The following is a 22,287-nucleotide window of genomic DNA, read 5'->3' as shown; positions in this document are numbered from 1 at the left end:
ACCACATAAAAAAGATGTTGTGTCCACCTAAAAATGACAAATAAATATTAAAAAATTCTCTCTCTTCTCTCTCTCTCTCTCTCTTTAAAAAAAATTTTTAAAGAAGCAACCAAAATGTTTTCAGGAAATGAATAAATACATTTTAATACATCTATTAAAATGAAAAATTTAGAGCTATAATCACTGATGTGACAAATCTACAACCTTTTTAAAAGGTTGTAGAGTAGTACATACAATATGATACCATTTATATAAAAATTTTTAATTATTGGTTTTACATATGTATGTAATGAAAATAATGTTTTAAGGGAGTAAGTGTAAAATGGTTATCTTTTATAAAATAAATATAGAAATGACACGTAAAATAAATTCAGGCTAGTGCTAACCTTGGGAAGGGAGAGAGGGATTTAAAAGAGGATTTTTAATTCTATTTTATTCCATTTAAAAACAATCTGAAGCAAGTAAAGTAAAATGTTAATGTATGCTAGATATGGGTGGTAAAAACGTACATGTTTATTCTGCTCTCTATGTTTGGAAAAAAATATATGTTATATGTGTCAGGGATTCACCTGGAGCACCCAGGTAGCAGCAGCAGCCTGCTCTATATCTTGAAGGACTTTAACATCATGATGGATTTAGACAATTCAAAGAAGTTTTAGCTGAGTATTTAGGTTGAATAAGTAATGCTTTAAAGCTTCAAATTTGATGATTCTTATGTCTGCTACACTGTTAGATTGCTGAAATATATCCTCCTGTAACTTCTCAAATTGTACTCCATTGATATTTATTGAGTCTAACTCTGTTCTAACATATATAAATTTTAAATAAAATATGGTTTTAATTTTTTTAAAAAAAAGGTTTTTAATTTCAGAGCTACTCTATACCAGGGAAGCTCAGTTGGCAGATATAGGTAGTCAGACGTTTTTCTTTATAGGTAGTCAGAAATCATATTATAAAGGCACTTGTGTCTCAGTATATAAATGTTATGTTCTGTTACTTTCTGTATGAGGACACTTTTCTAGAGATGCTTTTGTGAACTAAGTTAACTCAGGCAGTTTTCAAATCCTCTTCCTTCTTAGAGGATTCTCTAACTTCAAACTCATGAAATTCTCCTTTATTTTCAATGGTGTTTAGACTGGAATATTAGAAAAAATCTATTCTGTTTTACTTCCTTCCCAACAGAAACAATTAGTTGCTCAAAAAATTCACATAGAAGAGAATGAGGACAGAGACACAGGACTAGAACAGAGACATAATAAAGAAGATCCAGACTGCATCAAAGCCAAGGTTCCCTTAGGGGACCTGGATCTGTATGATGGCACATACATAACTCTGGAGAGCAAAGACATCAGGTAAAGAGATTTTCTTTCCAAAAATAAAATTGTTTATTCCTAAGAGACTTTTCTCGAATCAGTAAGAAATTGTTTTCGTAATGAGATTCAGTTTCAATAACAGATGACTTTATTAAAATTAAAAAATTAAAAATACATACTATGTGTACAATTCTTATAAATCAATTAAAAAATATTTAATACTAAAGTAGAAAATTGAATATAGTTTAAAGAAGCAAATGGCCGGGCTGGGGATGTGGCTCAAGCAGTAGCGCGCTCGCCTGGCATGCGTGCAGCCTGGGTTCTATCCTCAGCACCACATACAAACAAAGATGTTGTGTCCGCCGAGAACTAAAAAGTAAATATTAAAAAAAATTCTCTCTCTCTCTCTCTCAAAAAAAAAGAAGCAAATGGCCAATACATTTGGGGAAAAATGTTTCTTAGAAAAGATCAAACAATACAAATTAAAACATTTAGATAGATTTCATACCACATTAAAAATTATTAAATGATAAAAATGTAGAAAAACTGTCAATGAAATTGTAAAGTAATTTAACACCTCTAGAAAGTGTTTAGCCCTATTATTTTTTTAAATGTCAGGATCTTAAAATTCCTGACCCTTTAATTTGAACTACCCAAATATTCAGCTCCTCATTCTGCTATGTGAAAAAGTACCAGTATTGATCAACATTGGTTTTAAGGTTGAGATGCCATGAGAACTTGGGGGAAATTTGACATTTCTTTAAAGTATTATTTATTACAGCTTCCATTCACTTATTGCTTCTTGCTTTAGCCCTGAAGATTATATAGATACAGAATCTCCTGTCCCTCCAGACCCTGAGCAACCTGATTGCACTAAAATTCTAGAACTTCCATATAGTATACATGCTTTTCAGCACTTGCGAGTAAGTAAACAACTTTTGGATTTTTTTTTTTTTTGCATTTTTTTCTTTCTTTTGGCCTCTTGCTTATAAAGACTATTTTTCTCCTCTCAAAAAGCTTTATAATTTTGCAAATATCTCTCGTTTCTTAAAATTTCTTCAAAATAAATGCTACAAGATATTGAATTACTTGTGAACTTTTGTCATACACTCTTTCATTATGTTTCCCCCCTCTCCGCAATTTATTTTTCTTTTCTGTAGGGTGTACAAGAGAGAATTAATCTTTCCGCACCTCTGTTACCTAAAGAAGATCCGGTCTTTACATATCTATCTAAACGATTAGGACGGAGTATAGATGACATTGGCCACCTCATTCATGAAGGCTTACAGAAGGTAAGTAATAGTGACTCAAGAGTCAGGAGACTCTGTGACAATAGAAGAAATTTTTCTCTCAGAAAATAGCTGTCTTCTTGGATTGTCTAGAGGATGATTTTAAATTATGATTGTATTGCTATAAACCATGTATTTCAACAATAGGATAGATTGATTAGTTTTCCTTACCAGAAAGAGACACTAAAAAGTTTTATTTAAAAAAGGACTTTTTTTTTTCTATTTTTTTTTTTTATTATTGTTGGTCGTTCAAAACATTACATCTTTCTTGATATATCAAAAGGGTTATGAACTCCCACCTTTACCCCGTATACAGATTGCTGAATCACATCAGTTACATCAGTTACATTTCCATTGATTTACATATTGCCATTCTAGTGTCTGATGAATTCTGCTCTCTATCCTATTCTCTACTATCCCCCCTCCCCTCCCCTCCCCTCCCCTTTTCTCTCTTGACCCCCTCTACTGCAAAACATTTCTTCCACTTGTATTATTCTTCCCTTACCCCTCACTTCCTCTTAGGACTTTTATTTTTTAAAAAGTCTTATTTATTTAATTCATGAAAAAGCAAATTTTAAGCTAATATAATTAATAGGGTTTATAGGCTAGATTATTTATATTGAGTGTAGAAAAAAAATAACATTGTTACATCTACACACAGTATATAGATTATTACTGTTCTCTGACACAGAAAAATGAATCATGACCAGCAATAAAATTTTCTGTAATTTTCTTTTAAGGGAACATCTACTTTTAAAAAAATGAAATAGGGAATTATGTAACAAGACCCAGGAATTTAAATGTACCCTTCAGGATAACATGTGGGAATTTAGATAGCAGTTTTTGCTCTTCTCTATGCCAAAGGAATATCATAAAATGCAGGTTAGTTTCTAAGCAGTATTAATTATAATGATATTAAATAAAATATATAATTGTAACATTTAAATACAGCTTATTTAAATACACAGCACTGTGTATCAAGAAAAAGGGTGCATTTTTAATAGTGTGATTATGGGGAATTGAAGGGTAATCACATTTTTAAGGCTTTTTGAATACATGTCAGCTAGTCCCCCAGAAATGCTATAGTAATTTAACATTTCTATTGTTAACAGTGCTATGGAGTTAATATATAGAGTAACCAACAGTGAGTCCTGGTATTCGCTTTAATCTTTGCCAGCTTGTAAAAGGAAACTTTCACATGTCTTTCTATTGTTGAAGTTATGTAGTTTACATACTTATTAGCAATTTCATATTTTTTCTTTTTCTTTTTTTTTAAAGAGAGAGTGAGAGAGGGAGAGAGAGAGAATTCTTAACATCTTTATTTTTTTTTAGTTTTCAGCGGACACAACAGCTTTGTTGGTATGTGGTGCTGAGGATCGAACCCGGGCCGCACGCATGCCAGGCGAGCGAGCGCACTACCACTTGAGCCACATCCCCAGCCCCCATATTTTTTCTTTATCTGTTTATATTTTTCTTTATGTTTTATTTTAGATTTTTTGTGAGCTCTTTGTATATTAAAGGTATTAAACTTTGTTGTCATATGTATTGCAAATGTTTTTCACAGTTTATCTTAAATTTTGCTGATTTTTTTTCCACAGAAGAAACTTAAAACTTTCTTTACTTATAAACTTACACTGAGCTTTTGATATGATCCAGTTTATTTTTAATTTTTTTTTGTTTGTAGATGGACACAATACTTTTACTTTATTCATTTTTATGTGGTGCTGAGGATCAAACCCAGTGCTTCACATGAGCAAGTCAAGCGCTCTACCACTGAGCTACGACTCAGCCCCATGATCCAGTTTTTGACATGATAATATTTTGACCTTTTTGTGGCTAAAATTCAGAATGTGTTTGAGGATGAAAAATCCCAGCCACAAAAGGAAAAGCCTATCTGAACTTCAGTTTAACTTGACTAATATATTTAATCATAGACAAAAGATTTAATTTTTAACAGCTTGAAGGTTTGAATTGGATTCTAAATACACATAAGAAAGTAAAAAAAGAGAATTCATCTTTATGAAAGCATAAGCCTATTTGTAGTTTGTACTTCCACTCAGATATTACATCAATATAAAACTTTGTAACATGTTAATTTTAGACATTTCAAGTTAAAGCAATTTCCAAGTTGCTTAGAAATTTCTAAACAAGTGAATTTCTAAACTCCTGAAGTAGGGCCAGACAAGTTGTGGCCACTCAGTGGATTTTCCAGTGTTATTTCTCCTCTAGGATGATGGCCTGGAGTTGGATGATCTCTGTATGAAGATCATACTTCTGTGCACTTGCAAGCTGATGATTAGAAGGCCCTTTGGACAGGAGTAGTTTTTTTTGTACCTGTCCTCTGCTTTGTTGTTACTATAACTAACCTTGCTCTTCATCTTGAATTTCAGAAGAACAAAAGTGTCAATCGTGCTCATTCTGAACATTTGTAATTCAAGAAACTGTCTTGAGTTTTATGTGATTGTAGTTTTTATTTGTTATCTCTAGAATTCTTCCTCGTGGGTACTCTATAACATGGCTTCATTTTACTGGAGAATAAAAAATGAACCATATCAGGTAGTGGAATGTGCCATGCGAGCACTTCATTTCTCTTCCAGGTAAGAGTGCTTTTTTCTGGACTTCCTGATTCTCTACATAAATCAGGACTGTTAAAGAAATAATACATAAGATAACAAGAAGCAGCATCATATTATATTATGCCCACTTGTTCCTTGTTCAAAGAAATTAGACTCAACACAAAAAATCACAGATGTCAAAAATTTCAAAGTGATAATTATGTAATATACTTTTCATGTCCATTAAGGGAAAAAAATATATAATGTAGAAGTCCAGTGGTTCATTTGAGACATGAATGCCAGGACTGTGACTAGAGAAATTTTAATAAATTAAACTTAACTTTTCTTAAAGCAAATATAAGCCCTAAAGATGCTTTAAAATCATAAAATGTCTGTCAACTCTTATTTTGGGGGCCTAATTTGTAGCTGTTAGATTAAGTAAGCAAACCATCAAAAATTTTTAAATGAAGCATTATGATTATTTTCTCCACGTATTAGCATGCTTAAAGTGATATTTGGAGCCTAGTGACTTCAAGTGTCATTTTTCCTTGTCAAATAGTAATGCATAATCATGGAACACATGTTTCTTTCCTAACATCTAGCAACGTTTCTTCTCTTTTAGACAAAATAAAGACATTGCCCTGGTCAATTTGGCAAACGTTCTGCACAGAGCACACTTCTCTGCTGATGCTGCTGTGGTGGTCCATGCAGCTCTGGACGACAGTGACTTCTTCACCAGCTATTACACGTTGGGGAATATATATGCAGTAAATACTACTTTTGTTTCATGTGCCATACCTTTTGCTTTTTTTTTCCCCCCCTCTCATAGTAGAATTTTTTTTCCCCTTCCACTTTCAGACTAAACAATGGAAATGAAGACATTAGGGGGAAGGAAAAATCTTAATGCTGTATCAAGTACTAGCTTCTTGAAGGAAAAGAAATATAATTAAATTGATTAGAATTTTAAATTGTGCAGGCTGCACCTTTTACAGATAGCAATACCTTCCAACTACAGTATATACCTTCATACTGTGGGGATTTGATCATTGATCAAAACAATGTTCATTGTAGAGTGAAATATAGGTTTGATTTCATAAACAATTAGGACATTTGAACAGGTACAACCAGGCCATGGCTAACATTTCTTCCCCCTGTGTGTGTATATATGTGTATGTTTTTATTTTTGTCTCTTCAGATGCTTGGAGAATATAACCACTCAGTGCTGTGTTATGACCATGCTTTGCAGGCCAAACCTGGGTTTGAGCAAGCTATAAAGAGGAAGCATGCTGTTCTATGTCAGCAAAAACTTGAACAGAAATTGGAGGCTCAACATAGGTAATTGGGAGAAAAAATTTTACTGAAGTACTAGCACCATAGACCTTTAGGTTAGATTGTGTGGGGTATATTAACTTGGTCATGAGAATTAAAAAATTACCTCTTCACTGAAAGTCTGCCCCTTGCCTTCAAATCCAGTGATTTTACATAATTGATTCCAGAAACTAGAGAATGTTTTCAGTGAAGCTGTCATATAAATCTTTATAGTTTTGACCATGGTAGGATTACTGTTATGAACCTAGATGGGAGTGGGCTCACACCAGCTGTTCTCTAGCCTGGTCACTTGAAGTCACTAGCCTGGGAGTTGGGGGATAGTCAGTAATGTCATTGTTATTTTTATGGAGTATACAATGTCAGTAAAATCACTTGTATGTGAAATATTTGATCTTTCTCTCCTTTGGCTCCAAGGGTTGGACTGTTGTTATGTTAGTTGAGAAACATTATTTGGCCCACATTTTAATAAGATTTGTGAGTTAAGTCATACAGCAATGGAATTGTTTTGTATTTGGTCTTTTCAGTATACTTATTAAAATATATGTTTGATTCCATAAATAACAAGACCAGTTGAGAAGCTTCACATAACCCAGAAGTGAATTGTTTATTTCTCAGATATATTAACCTTATGGCCTTTGAGTCTTACTTTGGTTATTAGAGAATTAAATGGAAACTTAGAACTTTTGTATTTGCTTATTTTCCAGTCTACTTAAAACATAATGTAGTGAAAAGGGAAGAACGATAGCTTGCTTATTTGTAACAGACTTCCATTACACCTGTTCAGAACTTGCCCTGGCTGTTTCTGCCAGTAATATGCTCTTAATTATTGTATTGACTCTCTTCCACAATCTTTAGAGCTCCTAAAATCTCCATATGTTGCAGTGTGATAGGTAATAATAAGGTTTGGGTGACTAAATGTTACCAGGCAGTTGACTTAGTGAAATCAGGTAGTGAAGAATATTTCTAAGCAAAGTTTTCTTTGCCCACCCCCCATAAACTCTGTAAACCAAGGAGCTAGAGTGTGAGAGCAGGATAGTATGGCCCTGAATCTTACCTGACTTTAGGCAGAATGAAAAGAAAAAGGGAAGAGGAGAAGAGGACTCTGGAAAAGGCTTTGAATGTCAGTGGAACCAATGAAAATTTTGTGAAGGGAAATATAGTTATTAAATATGTAAAAAGATGTATGTCGTATTAAATATGTGTAGTATATTTTGATTTGTTTTATGGTGTTTAAATTTTATCTTTTTTGAACCATATACATTATTTAAGTTATTTTGTGGTGCTGGGAATCAAATCCAGGGCCTTGCACTTGCCAGGCAAGCATTATACCAATGAGCTGCATCCCCAGGCCTAAATTTTAGCCAGTATATAAAAATTATACATATGTATTGGTATGTGGTCCCCAAGTTCTAATATGAGAATAACATTTATTTAGCCCTGTGAAGTTTTAATACATGTATGCATTCTGTAATGTTTTTAAATCAACATAAACATCTATATCTCTGCTGTAAAGACACAGTAAACATTTATGGAGATAATTGTTTCTTAGCTTAGACAGCTGGGTGGATGGCAGTGCTACTTTGCTACAGAAAAAGGGAACATCAGAGGAAGATGCAGGTTTTAGAGAAAATTTGGTTGGGGAAGGATCTGCAGTGGGCTCACACCAGCTGTTCTCTAGCCTGGTCTCCCTGAGGATCTGTGTCCTTGGCCAGGCACCATGAACAAGACAGTGTGATTTTCTTTTATTGTATGGTGTTGGCGATCAAACACCGGGCCTCATGCATGCTAGACAAGAAGTCTTTCACTAATCCACATCCCCAGCCCATGTAATGCGTTCTTTATGGCATCTTCAAAGTCCTGTAAACCATTCAATGTTATGGTGGCTGTTTTTAAGGGAAAAATATTGCACTCATGTTTTTGTCCCAAAGTTCTAATAAAAGAATAGCATTTATTTTGCCCTGTTGTTCTTGAAATTGTGGTACAGGTTTAACATTAAATGCAAGGAAAAAACTAGCAATTATTGCTGAGAACCAGAAAATATATGCATTTAAGTAAGTTTTTGAAATTTATTTTTTAAATTTTTTTAAAATGATATTAAATGTTATTAAAAAATGTTAAGATCCCTCCAGCGAACACTTAATGAGTTAAAAGAGTATCAGAAGCAGCATGACCACTACTTGAGACAGCAGGAAATCCTAGAAAAACACAAGCTGATTCAAGAAGAGCAAATCTTAAGAAATATCATCCATGAGACTCAGATGGCAAAAGAGGCACAGTTAGGTAAGTAGAAGGCAGGTTGGGCAATTCTTTTTTTTTTTTTTTTTTTTTTAATTGAACCCAGGGACACTTAACCACTGGGCCACATCCCTAGCCTTTTTTTTTTTTTTTTTTGAATTTTATTTGCAGACAGGGTCTCTCTGAGTTGCTAAGGCTGGCTTTCACCTCAAGATCCTCCTGCTTCAGCTTCCCAAACTGCTGTGATTATAGGTATGCAGCACTATGCCCAGCCAGGAAATTCATTTTTAGAAGACTACATTGTAGTTTCTGTGCAGCCTTAAAACAGTATAGAGCTGACTTTCCTAGATCTCCTCTGTGGCTAATACTGGCAGGAAGGCTAACTTTTTTTTTTCCTATTGCTCCCTTAAAAACAAACATTATTTTAGAAATAAGATTTTAGACTAGAATTTGTTTCAGGCAGGATTTTGTTCCCCCTCATTTTGAGACAGGATCTCACTGAATTGCTCAGGGCTTCACTAATCGTTGAGGCTGCCCTCAAACTTGTGACTATCTGCCTCAGTCTCCCAGCTTGGATTTCAGGTATGCACCACCACACCTAGCTTCAGGCAGGATTTCTTAACCTGGGTGAATGGATTAGATTGAGTGGGGTCTGAAATCATCTCCAAAATCACATGTAGAATTGTTTATGTGTATAATTGGGGGAGAAGATGGTATATAGATTTTATTAAACTCTCTTAAAGACTTTTTAATCCAAAAAAATTTATAGAACCACTGATCGTCTAGGAGAACTTGGGTTGGTGGGAGAACACTGATTTCTTTATATCCAAAATGTTTTTGTCTTATTAAATCCCAAGGGAGTAGATCTGACAACTGGATACCACAGAATAAATTAATAGAATACCTTAAATTCCATCCTCCTACCTTGATTAATGCATTGGTCTGGAAAGTTTTTAACCTTTGAACCTTAGCTGTGACCACTTTTAGAGCATTTTACAACCCACCTAACAGGTTTTCTCTGCTATTTTGAGTGTAAAGAATATGATAGTCTTTAAGATTATTTACTGCTCAGTATATACTCAAAGGCAACCAGTGCTTTTATATATAAATTTGGAACTAAATCAGGAGGTATATAAGCTAAATTCTCTCCAGAGAGATGGCCAAAGTTTCTTGAAACTATGTAATCAATGGATTTTACAATTATATTTTCTAGGAATTATTTTTTATATCAGTTATGATATAGAAGAACCCCCTTATTTTATATGTGGAGAAACTGGGACTTCTGTAGAATGCATTAATGAACTGTTAATGAATATTTCTCTATCTAAGTAAGTACTCTTGTAGGTTCTGAGGAACACAGAGTTGAAACTAAATGACTTGGACCAAGACAAAGATGTTGGCTTTGCTGACCATGCTCGTCATTTATGTAACTTCTCATTTATGTAACTTCTCTCTTATTCCAGGAAATCATCAGATATGCCGTCTAGTCAACCAGCAGCACAGTTTACATTGCCAGTGGGACCAACCCGTACGCTACCATCGAGGAGATATCTTTGAAAATGTGGACTATGTTCAGGTCTTTTTCTTGGTCTCTTCTAATTCTTACTTACTTTTGCATATCTGAGAATAATATTATTTTCCTCCATTAGTTTCTTGTACATGTGATCCCTAAAATTTGTGCTTGTCATTTAAATCTTTAAGGTTTTGAGTGTCTCTGTGTTTATGAAGTCAGATTTTGTTCTTAGTATTCAGTTACTCCATGGATGACATTCTGTTTCCCAGAATACAGTCTGTATGTATATATGTGTAGGTATTTTATTCTTTTCTTCTTTACCATGGGACCTAGAATTGGGTAGTTATTGTGATTTAACTTGAAGCTTTTGTCTCCCCTCTTAACCTTAAGAGTAAAACATACTTAAGAGTAAGACATACTCCCCTCTTAACCTTAAGAGTAATACATAAGAGTAAGATATATGATTTAACTTGAAGTTTTTGTCTCCCCTTATAACCTTAAGAGTAAGACATACTTAAGAATAAGACCATACTCTTTGCCAAAATCATCAGTCCAGTTAGGTTGCCTAGACCAAAAACATCAACAGAACAGTCATTATCAACAGAAGGATTTATTCAGCACCATGGCTAAGTATGTGCTTTCTCTCATCTTTATGTCTCTGTGTACACACACACACACACACACACAGATACACATACATGTACGTAAACACACATATCCACATCATCCTAGTCTGTCTAATTAAGAAGAAATAATACATAGATGTAATGGTACTAAATAGTATATAACTGTTGCTGTGTGACATAGGAAGTAAGTATATCCAGAATGCCAGGTACCATTAAAAAAGAATATTGGAAATAAAACAACACTTTAATCCTAGATAAAACGCATCATGTCCTAATCATAGATTAGAAATTTCTAGAGATAAGCAGTTAAAATAAGTCAGGAAAGCAAATCACACACACAAAAAAAAGCCCTTTAATCTTAAAAAATTCAGATAACATTATAAAGAGTAAGAAGCAAAAATTAATTGGGCATTTAAGTGGGAAATAGTAACATAAACCAAAAGCTTCATAAGAGTTTTATAAACCACTTCCTAGCAATATCCCATGTTTGGTTTTCAAGAAAAGGTTAAGAAAAGCCAGATTTATACTCTCTGGGATTCTAGCTCCCTGTCTTAAATCCAGGCATTTAAAAGGAATATTTAGAATGAAATTGATTGAAACCCAGTGTAACTTTTGGATATCTTTGATGTTCTTAAGAGTGCATTGCATCAGTGTAGCTTCCAATATTCTATTTTCATATAATCATATCACTACTATATAATAGAAGAATTTATTTCTAAAATAAAGACCAAGGACTTCAAATTTGTCATTTCTTTCTTCTCACATTTTTCCTATCCCGTTCCATCCCCAGTCCTGTTCTTTGTATCAGAGTTTCAGAAATATATCAGAACCACAGAATCTTACATCATACATTGTTTTACCTTGGTTTGGAGGAAGATTATGTATGTTTATGTTCTTTCATTTCCTAACTTCCTCTTTTACCTGTAAGATTTGTATTTGGAATTGATTAATAATAATCTTTAATCTCTGACAGCTATATTAAACATTTAGGAATGCTTTCTAAAGCTTCCTTACTTCTATCCATAGCACAGTAATTTTATAGAGTAGTAATCATTTTAGTCTCTGCAGGGGACAGGAATAATGAACCAGATTTCTAAATTAGTTGATCATTAATTTTAAAAGACTAAAGCATAAAAAGGAAGCAAAAGGAGGGACAGGAAAACAATCATACTATCTTTCTGATATTTCAACAGCACAGTTGATTGAAAGTTGTTAATTGTGTTATCCTTAAGAGAATACTATTGGAGTAGTTCTTAAAATTAAAAGATCCGATTGCTTTACTGCTGACCTACTTTCTGATGTCCTAGTTGTGAATATCTACTAGATTCCTCAGTATGAGTTAAATCTTGGTCATAATTCTCTTTCCACTCACAATTGGATTGACTTTCTTTTCATTTTCTAGTTTGGTGAGGATTCATCAACCTCTAGTATGATGTCCGTGAACTTTGATGTTCCAGCAAATCAGAGTGATATCAGAGATTTGGTCAAGTCTTCTCCTGTAGCCCATTCTATTCTATGGATCTGGGGTCGGGACTCGGATGCCTATAGGGTAAGTTAATAGAGGATAATAACAGGTTTTCTCCTACAGACAGTAGTGGCCCTCAACCTCAGTGATTAATATGACCCATATCACTATTTGGATTAGTGTAGCAAACATTTATTAAACTTCTATGAGTTTATAGAAGTTTAATGGAAGGCAATCTGCTAGGTAGTACGTAAGGAAGATACAGGCTCAGCCTCAAGGTCTTCCCAATAAAGTTGTTATAAACTTCATATATTTAATCAGCATTCTTTTATTGAATCCCCAGCTATATGCCAGGCTAGTACTAGGAACATAGTAGACAAGCTCCTTGTCTTATATTCTATTGAGAAATACATGTAATAAACAATTTGATAATTGGGGTTGTGGCTCAGTGGTAGAGCACTCACCTAGCACATGCGAGGCCCTGGGTTCAATCCTCAGCACCACATAAAAATAAATAAAGGATAAAAAACATATATGTATTTATTTGTAAGCTAGCTATGAATAGTTGTATGTCATTTGATTGCAATACCAAGATATAAAAATGGAGACCATGTTGTTTTTATTCACTATTAAATTTTCAGAATTTAATTGAGTATTATAACAGTACAATAAATTAGGTTTAATTTTATATATTACAAACTTCTCAAAGCTTGTTAGCTTCAGGATATAAGTTTTGTAGGATTCTGGTATAATTGTTTATATTTAGAAAAATGAACATATTTAACAAGTCAAAAAAGAATTATTAAAGTTTGGCATTGGCAAAGAAAAATAGCTTTCTAAGCCAATTTTATAGGCATATGTATGTTTTCAGGTACTGTACTTCATATTGACTTAAAAAGAAAACTTGCCTATTATTTCAGGAAGTCCATAGATAGGAAACTTCAGGTTTGGTGGCCCAGTGATGTCACCAGTGGCTCATTCCTTTCCACTCTTTCATTCTTCAATGTACAGTATTGTTTTCATCCCAAAACTTATTTTCCTCATGGTCATAAGATGACAGCCAACAGCAACTGGAACCACACGCTTTTTTGTTTACATGTAACGTAAAAAACTAAGACTTGTTTTTCTTTCCCAGAGACCCCAAGCAAACTTCTCCTGTGACATGTTGGCTCAACTGGTTTAGGCCTGCCCAACCCTGAACCAGTGTGTGGTGAAGTAGGTGGAATGACTGGTTTAGACTAATAAACCACAGTAGAAGGAACATTATAGAATCTACCACTGTATAGTTGTCGTAACATATTACATTTCTGTTCAGTTATCCTATTATACCTAAATTCCTCTAATAGTTCACTTTGTTTGTTGAAATATTGACTCCAAAGAAATTTATGAGAAGCTTTGTTTATTTCTTAGGACAAGCAGCATATCCTGTGGCCCAAAAGAACAGATTGTACAGAAAGCTACCCTAGAGTCCCTGTTGGTGGGGAATTGCCAACATATTTTCTGCCTCCAGAGAACAAAGGACTCAGGCAAGTGCTGATGGATTTGGCAAAGCACCTGATTCTGCATGATTGTCATCTGGCGGTTCTTTGAGAGCACCGGCCTTGGACTTGAAAGGTTAAGTCTTTATCTTGAACTCACCCAAACTTTGAAAATGTGAATCTTGTTCCTTTTTCTTGTGCCAGGATCCACGAACTCAACAGTGATGATTATTCTTCAGAAGAAGAGGCCCAAACCCCTGACTGTTCCATAACTGACTTCAGAAAAAGCCACACTCTGTCCTACTTAGTCAAAGAATTAGAGGTCCGCATGGATCTGAAAGCCAAAATACCAGATGACCATGCACGAAAAGTAAGGCTCACTTAGGCTGGTGTTTATTGCCGTCCGTTCTGGGTAACTTCAGAAGCCTCTTAGATGGAACAAAAATTTGAGAGAAGGCAGTTGTTGAGCTTTAAGTTTATAAAACGGAAGGATAAAGTTAGAGAATTAAGGAAATGACTGAGAAGTCAGTCTTAAAGGAAAGGTTCCTTGGGGTTGTTGTTTCATAGACCACCTAAGCTCTCTTTATCCTCTAACCCAGAGGGTTCCAAAGATGAACAACACAGAACTTGCATCTTACCCAGTGGAGGCCATTCTGATCACTTCAGTTTAGCTTTGCATCCTCAAACCTACAGAAGTTTTTTATAAATTGAAAGCTTGAAGGTTCTGTTTCCCTGATCTTATTGTCAACTCTTCTTCAGCCCTATATGAGGTTCTTAGGAATCTGTATCGACTTAATAACTACTCTGCAAAATCATGAATAAGTTCATTCTGTTTTCTTTAATTTCTAACAGTTATATATGACTAGGAATGTTTATAACCACTCTGCAAAATCATGAATAAGTTCATTCTGTTTTCTTTAATTTCTAACAGTTATATATGACTAGGAATGTTTATAACCACTCTGCAAAATCATGAATAAGTTCATTCTGTTTTCTTTAATTCCTAATAGTTATATATGACGAGGAATGTTTTTTTATTACTGAATGTGGATTACTATATTAGATACCATTCCATAGATATAATTGAAATAATTACCTTTTTAATAGAAAAAACAAACTATTACCTCTACCTTTTGAAAAAGCTTAACTTCAAAACTATAAGCAGTTATTACTTAAATTCAGCAAACATTTATTGAGGCAAAAAATACCATTTGCATGGTACTATTTTGGGTGTTTGAATGCAAAGATAAGTAGACTATGATCTTTGGCTTTAGAGTTCCTCAGAGTTACACCAGTACTACAAGAACATAGATTAACTGGGGATCTGGTGCTTTCCAACCAGAGAAGATAGCAGATTTTTATCACATCAGATGTTGCCTGTTAACTTCTGAATAATTTCTCATTGGGTTCTAGATGCTCAGGTTGACTCTAATGGGATATGGTAATTGCCATGTGATTAAGGGTGTGTGTATGTAAAAAAATAATAACTTTTTTAAGTTAAAGGAAATTAGTACATACATGTGAGCAGGTCAGCAACTATTCTTGTATCAATGACTTCATGTTTTATATATGAGTATAAATATCTGTTCAAAGTAGTTACTCCCTGGGACCTCAAATAAAAACTGCCAGGCATAGAAATTCTTTTCAAATGTCTTCCTGTTATTTTCAATTGAGTCAGTCTTTCTTTTGAATTTTTCAGATATTGCTTTCCCGTATTAATAACTATACTATCCCAGAAGAAGAAATTGGGTCTTTCTTATTTCATGCTATTAATAAGGTGAGTCATTTAATTTGAATGCTTAGTAATTGTAGTTAAAAGTTAAAACGTACTTATAAAAGATCCAATTTGGAACATCTACCGTATTTATTCACTAAATGAAGTATTCTGGTGTTTTCAGCCAAATGCTCCCGTCTGGCTCATACTCAATGAAGCTGGACTCTACTGGAGAGCAGTAGGAAATAGCACTTTTGCTATTGCCTGTCTCCAGAGGGCTTTGAATTTAGCTCCGATTCAGTACCAGGACATTCCTCTTGTCAACTTAGCCAACCTTTTGATTCACTATGGACTTCATCTTGATGCTACTAAGCTGCTACTTCAAGCTTTGGCCATCAATAGCTCTGAGGTAAGGTTTTTTTGCTTAATTTACTTGTAGCTCCATATGCTATGTGGGATAATTCAGTTTTAGAGTACAATTTGTGTTTTTCTAGGAAAGCCGTAAAAATTTCATATTTTGTTTTTCAGTGTAAAATTTTACATATTTCAAGAGATATAAAGTATTTTTGTTTTATTAATTTTTGTTTTAAATTTTAAATGAGTGAAATTTTTAGAAACTTATATTTAAATAAGAATGATATCTATAGAAATATATTGCCATTTTTTATGTCAGTCTGAAAACACCTGTTCTTATTTTATCCTACTCATCACAGTATGCATACTGCTAAATATTATACTATTTTAAAGCTTTAATTTGTATATATACTTATACCATCCAAATCAGAGCACAGTTTAAAGGTTATTTTGACAAGAATAAATAGGAAGATTAGTATTCATGTCCTGAGCCTCCCACATGAAGTCAGTTCATGGTGCTTTTTGTTATTTACTCAACAGATCCTAGTTTACAGTAGGCCACTTTTCTTTTGCTTGTTTGGCTGTTATGTATACCTAATTAAAATAAATCAATTAATTTTTAAAAAGTGTATTCCAAAACTAATATTTTTTAAGTTTGAGAAAAAAATAATTCCTAATAAATGTTTTCTTGAGTTACACAAATTTAAAACTGGACTTTAAACAAAAGTTACAATCTCTGTATACAAATTTATTGCTGGACTTTAAGCAAAAGTTCACAATCTCCATACTATAAAGCCAGTAAAGTTGCCAATTTGTACATGTAGTATTTTATCAAATGCTTAACAGGTGCCGATACCGACGTTATAGGTATGCATATGGTGTGAGATGTAAAGAAATAGGCATTCAGATGGAAAGCTCAGCACAGCTATGTGCCCATGATCTTCCTTCTGCTTCTCTTTCTATTGCTGCCAGCTAAAGCAGCAAGGCAATTTTGGTTTTTTTGTTTTTGTTTGGTTTGTTTTAAGAGAAAGGAGCTTTCTTAGAGCTTAGTTAGCTTTCTATATTTAAAATAACATTAACATTTTAGTTATTAAATGCTGTAATACTGCAAAAAGAATAAAAAGATAAATCAGTGGATTGGTGGGCACACCAAAAATATACCTTAACCAGCACCCCTCCCCAGCTGTCGGCATTTATAAACACTGACTTGTAAGCCTGTCTGCTGTGCACATATTCCACAGTATTGCAACTTTATGGTACAGGTGAACTTGAAGGCCTATTATGTTTAAGTATTTATTGCTACATAGTTTTGACATTAAAAAATGGTAGTATATTTCTATAGATATCATTCTTATTTAAATATAAGTTTCTAGAAGTTTCTTATAAATATAAATTTCTAAAAATTTCACTCATTTAAAATTTAAAACACAAATTAATAAAACAAAAATACTTATGTCTCTTGAAATATGTAAAATTTTACACTGAAAAAAAAATATGCCTTGTTAGTTTTCATGAATGAAGATGATGCAGTTTATTCCTTAGGCTGCTGACAGTACTTGGCTACTATCAGCAATGGTTTCCTACAAAAGGCGTTTTCTGTATTGCAGCAAAGATTGCTAGCATTGGAACTACTAAGTCACTAAGAATGAATATTTTTATAGTTATGGTACAAAATGCTCAATAGTGCACCAAAAAATTGGGACAAATAAAATGTTGTCATGATTAAGAATTTTTACCTATTTATCCTCACCTGAATTGGACAGTTGAAATAGCTGCTAACTTTTCTTGACTCTTTACTAGAGCTACGTACCATACTAAGCAAGAGCTCATTTAGCCATCACAACAATCAAGATAGGACTTTCCCCTTTGATAGATAAGGAAACTATAAGAGTTAAATATACAGAAAAATAATGAGATTTACCAAAAGTCAGAGAGCTTAAATTTTAACTCAGAGAGATTGGCCACAGAACTCACAGTTGTTGTTAGTGATATTACACTGCCTCTGGGTTAACATTTAGAAAGCAAGTTTACTTGTTTCAAAATGTCACTCCTCTGTTGTAACATAAAATTTTTATATTTTTAAAGTAAAAGATTGTATAGACATTTTGCTCATTTTGTTAGAATTTGGTTTTTTTTAAATTTGTGTGAATTGTACAACAAAGTCTAATTTCATCTGTTACATGTTAAAATATGTTCTCTTTGCCTTTTTAATCTTAGCTCTTAAAAATTACCCTTAAACTTGTCAGTCTCCTCAATTTTTATATCTATTGTTAGATGTAAAGTGTTCTCACAAGAAATTGGAAAAAAATAATTCTATTGTTTTTATTTTCTATGACTTGATCCGTATTTACTAACTAAATATATGCCAACCTTGTGGCTACTACTAACTTGTATACTCAAAAGAGAATGAGTATTAATATTGACTATTAAAAGACATTTACACAAATATTCATAGTAGTTTTATTCATATTGGCCAGAAGCTGGAAAGTGCCTAAATGCCTGTCAGCAAAATGGATGAATAACTATGGTATATTCATACACTGGGACATTATACATCAATTGGAAAATATCAAAAAAGAATGAACTACTGATACACAAACATGAATCAGTTTTAGACTAAAAGAAGCTACAAAAGGATACATGTTATATATACATATAAGAGAATATGTTCTTTGTTCCATTTATGAGATTAAGAATGGCTGAAGGGCTGGGATTGCAGTTCAGTGCTACAACATGTGAGGCATTGGGTTCAATCCTCAGCACCACATTTAAAAAAAATGGATAAAGTCATAAAAAAGAACAGCTAAAGTCACCAGGAATACAGCTATTTAGGAAGCTGAGACAGGAGGATCACAAGTTCAAAGCCAGCCTCAACAACCTAGCAAGGCCCTAAGCAAATTAGTGAGACCCTGGGATGTGGTTCAGTGGGTTCAATCCTCAGTAACCCCCTGGCCCGAAAAAATAAAAAGAACAGATGAAGTCAGTTTATGGTGATAGCAGTCACACACCAGCAGTGGTTACTTTTGGAGTAGGGTTGACTTGCCCACGGAACCCTTTGGGATCTAGAAACATTCTAAATGTTTTATATCTTAAGCTGAGTGGCTGGGATAGGGATTTATTAATATATAAAAATCCATTTGAGATGTACACTGAAGATTTACCATATATTACATACTTTAGAAAAAAGTCAAAAATACATTGTATATGTTACAAAGTTTAGAATTGGCTGATGTGAATAAAATGGCCATTAGCAACAACCTTTATGGGGTAGCCTAAGGAAAGCCAAAAGACTATTATGAAGGATTTGTAACTCTTACAAAATATTAATTCATTAATGCCTTGCTGATTTTTTTATTTCCAGCCCCTGACCTTCTTGAGCCTTGGAAATGCTTACCTTGCTCTGAAGAATATCAGTGGGGCACTTGAAGCCTTTAGACAGGCCTTGAAATTAACTACCAAATGTCCAGAGTGTGAAAACAGCCTGAAGTTGATCCGCTGTATGCAGTTTTATCCTTTTCTGTACAACATCTCCTCTTCTGTTTGCAGTGGTAAGCAGCTGTTAAATTCTAGCTAAATCATGAGTTTAGCTGGAGTTCCTATTCTGATCAACAAAACAAAATGATTTTCTCACATTTTCCCAAGGATTTCAGATAACTTGCATAATTCTAGATACATAGGAAAGAAGTTAATTCATTACTTACTATAGATGTCTTAAAGTATTAAGGCTTAATTATTTCCCAGAATTCTGATTAAGAAAGGTTGAATAGCCAGGCACAGTGGCACATGTGAATGATCCTAGTGACTGGAGGCTGAGGTGGAGGGATCACAAGTTCGAAGCCAGCCTGGGCAACTTAATGAGACCCTGTCTCAAAAGAAAAATTAAAAAGTTCTGGGGGTGTAGTTCAGTGATAGAATATCCCTAAGTTCAATCCCCAGTACTGCAAAATAATAATGATAGACTGAATAAAGTATTAATACATATATTTAGCTGGGAATGATAAGCTATGTGTTTTTCCTCTAAAATCTCTCTTAAAATAATGACCAGTGTTCATGGTACAGGGTAGTTTTTCTGTTCATGTAGTCCAAGTGTGAAATGAGAGTTGAAGTAGTTCTTCTACATACATAGTCATGAGTCTGAATCACCTTTTCTGAAAGATGATTCAGACCTTTACTGAACCTTTCCAATATTCACCTGGTATTAATTGATATGCCTTTCCCTTCTTCCACTCTCTCACACAGCCAGGGGTACTTATGCACATGCCTAAGTATATTATTTTATAGAGCCAATAGCTATACCAGTTATTTATCAATTAAAACCTTTGTTCTAAAAGTTACATGATATTTGGTTATTTACTTATTTAACCTTCACTGTAAGAATAAAATTCATGAATTTGACTCTCTGCCTTGAATTATGATAGGTGCAATTTACATATATGTAGATGCATAGTACCTACCCATTGGCAGGTAGACTAATCAGTGGGTGCTTCATTAACATTCAAATTAGATTTTAGTATCTGAGCAGAGGGCTGTCATTCCAGTTCCTTCAATTTGGAAATTCAAAACAAAATAAAACAAACAAAAAACCTGACACCTACTTGTTTATGTGACTTGTCTAAAAGACACTGATAATTACTAGTAAATTTAGGACCAGAAACTGGTTTGCCTGATTTGCATACCAGACTGAATTAGTATCTTAATGAAATGAGAGACAATAAATAATACTTTTATTTTTAAATATCAGACCAGTTATTTATAAAGAAACCAAAATTCCTTCAGCAACATAATGCCATAGCTCAGTTGTGAATCACTGATAAGCACAATCTGAATTCCAATTCTTATATGAATACTGAAGGCCTAAGGCAGCAAGGCACTGTTGCAGAGCGGATAGCGCTGGAATCATACAGATCGGTGTCTGAGGCCTGCTTGGCTGTAACTTTCTGATCCCCATAATTTGTATCCTTATTTGTACTATGAAAAACCAAAATAAACCTATATCATATACTTGCCAGGAGGATTAAACAAGATCTTTTTCATACAATAGATATTGGAATAATGTAAGCCATTAGAAATTCATGTGAATACAAAGTATTCAGAACTTCAAAATTATGGATCTTTATCTTCTTTCTTAATCCTAGAAAATACATTGTGGTCTTTAAAAAGTTATAGATTACCAGGGCTGGGGTTGTGGCTCAGTGGTAGAGTGTTTGCCTAGCATGTGTGAGGCATTGGGTTCAATTCTCAACACCACATATAAATAAATAAAGTAAAGGTCCATTGACAATTAAAAGATAAATATTTTTTTAAAAAGTTGTAGATTGCGTAAGACAGCCTTATAAACAGGATTTCACTTTTTCCTTTTTTTAATTTTTTTATTCTAATTTGTTTGCAGAATACATTACAATTCATATCACACATATAGAGCACAATTTTTCATATCTCTGGTTGTACACAAAGTAGAGTCACATCATTCGTGTCTTCATACATAAATTTAAGGTAATGATGTCCATCTCATTCCACCATCTTTTTCCTACCCCCAGACCCCCTCCCTTCTCCTCCCCTTTGCTCTATCTAGAGTTCATCTAATCCTCCCATGCTCCCCCTCCCAACCCCATTATGAATCAACATCCTTATATCATCAAAATATCATCATTTGTTTTTTGGGGGATTGGCTAACTTCACTTAACATTATATTCTCCAACTCCATCCATTTACCTGCAAATGCCATGATCTTATTCTCTCTTAATGCTGAATAGTATTCCATTGAGTATATATACCACATTTTCATTATCCATTCATTCACTGAAGGGCATCTAGGTTGGTTCCACAGTTTAGCCATTGTGGATTGTGCTGCTATAAACATTGATGTGGCTGTGTCCCTGTAGTATGCTGTTTTGAAGTCCTTTGGGTATATACCAAGGAGTGGGATAGTTGGGTCAAATGGTAGTTCCGTACCCGGTTTTCCAAGGAATCTCCATACTACTTTCCATATTGGCTGCACCAATTCGCAGTCCCACCAGCATTGTATAAGTATGCCTTTTTCCCCACATCCTCACCAACACTTATTATTGTTTGTATTATTAATAGCTGCCATTCTGACTGGAGTGAGATGAAATCTTAGAGTAGTTTTGATTTGCATTTCTCTAATTGCTAGAGATGTTGAACATTTTTTCATATATTTGCTGATTGATTGTATATCATCTTCTAAGAAGTATCTGTTCAGGTCTTTGGCCCATTTATTGATTGGGTTATTTGTTTTTTTGGTATTAAGATTTTTAAGTTCTTTATATATCTTAGAGATTACTGCTCTATCTGACGTGTATGTGGTAAAAATTTACTCCCAAGATGTAGGCTCTCTATTCACCTCACTGATTGTTTCTTTTGCTGAGAAGAAGCTTTTTAGTTTGAATTCATCCCAT

General features: G+C 33.9%; 1 protein-coding gene across 4 annotated transcripts in view; it reads left to right on the top strand.

The window, feature by feature from the left end:
• The window catches only part of Ttc17 (tetratricopeptide repeat domain 17), a 108,073-nt gene that overhangs the window by 20,361 nt on the left and 65,425 nt on the right, over nucleotides 1–22,287 (top strand). For all 4 annotated transcript variants that reach the window (XM_078046204.1, XM_005330042.5, XM_078046206.1 and 1 more), the window contains exons 3-16: nucleotides 1,183–1,352; nucleotides 2,125–2,236; nucleotides 2,474–2,605; nucleotides 5,090–5,199; nucleotides 5,780–5,924; nucleotides 6,353–6,492; nucleotides 8,606–8,766; nucleotides 10,185–10,297; nucleotides 12,263–12,409; nucleotides 13,736–13,851; nucleotides 14,008–14,173; nucleotides 15,503–15,580; nucleotides 15,702–15,926; nucleotides 19,233–19,419. In XM_078046204.1, the coding sequence (XP_077902330.1) occupies nucleotides 1,183–1,352; nucleotides 2,125–2,236; nucleotides 2,474–2,605; nucleotides 5,090–5,199; nucleotides 5,780–5,924; nucleotides 6,353–6,492; nucleotides 8,606–8,766; nucleotides 10,185–10,297; nucleotides 12,263–12,409; nucleotides 13,736–13,851; nucleotides 14,008–14,173; nucleotides 15,503–15,580; nucleotides 15,702–15,926; nucleotides 19,233–19,419 (2,002 nt within the window). The remainder of the gene's footprint in view (nucleotides 1–1,182; nucleotides 1,353–2,124; nucleotides 2,237–2,473; nucleotides 2,606–5,089; nucleotides 5,200–5,779; nucleotides 5,925–6,352; nucleotides 6,493–8,605; nucleotides 8,767–10,184; nucleotides 10,298–12,262; nucleotides 12,410–13,735; nucleotides 13,852–14,007; nucleotides 14,174–15,502; nucleotides 15,581–15,701; nucleotides 15,927–19,232; nucleotides 19,420–22,287) is intronic.

This window comes from Ictidomys tridecemlineatus, chromosome 4 (genome assembly GCF_052094955.1).
Source record: "Ictidomys tridecemlineatus isolate mIctTri1 chromosome 4, mIctTri1.hap1, whole genome shotgun sequence".
Classification (NCBI taxonomy): Eukaryota; Metazoa; Chordata; class Mammalia; order Rodentia; family Sciuridae; genus Ictidomys; species Ictidomys tridecemlineatus.
This window is presented reverse-complemented; position numbering and strand designations above follow the sequence as displayed.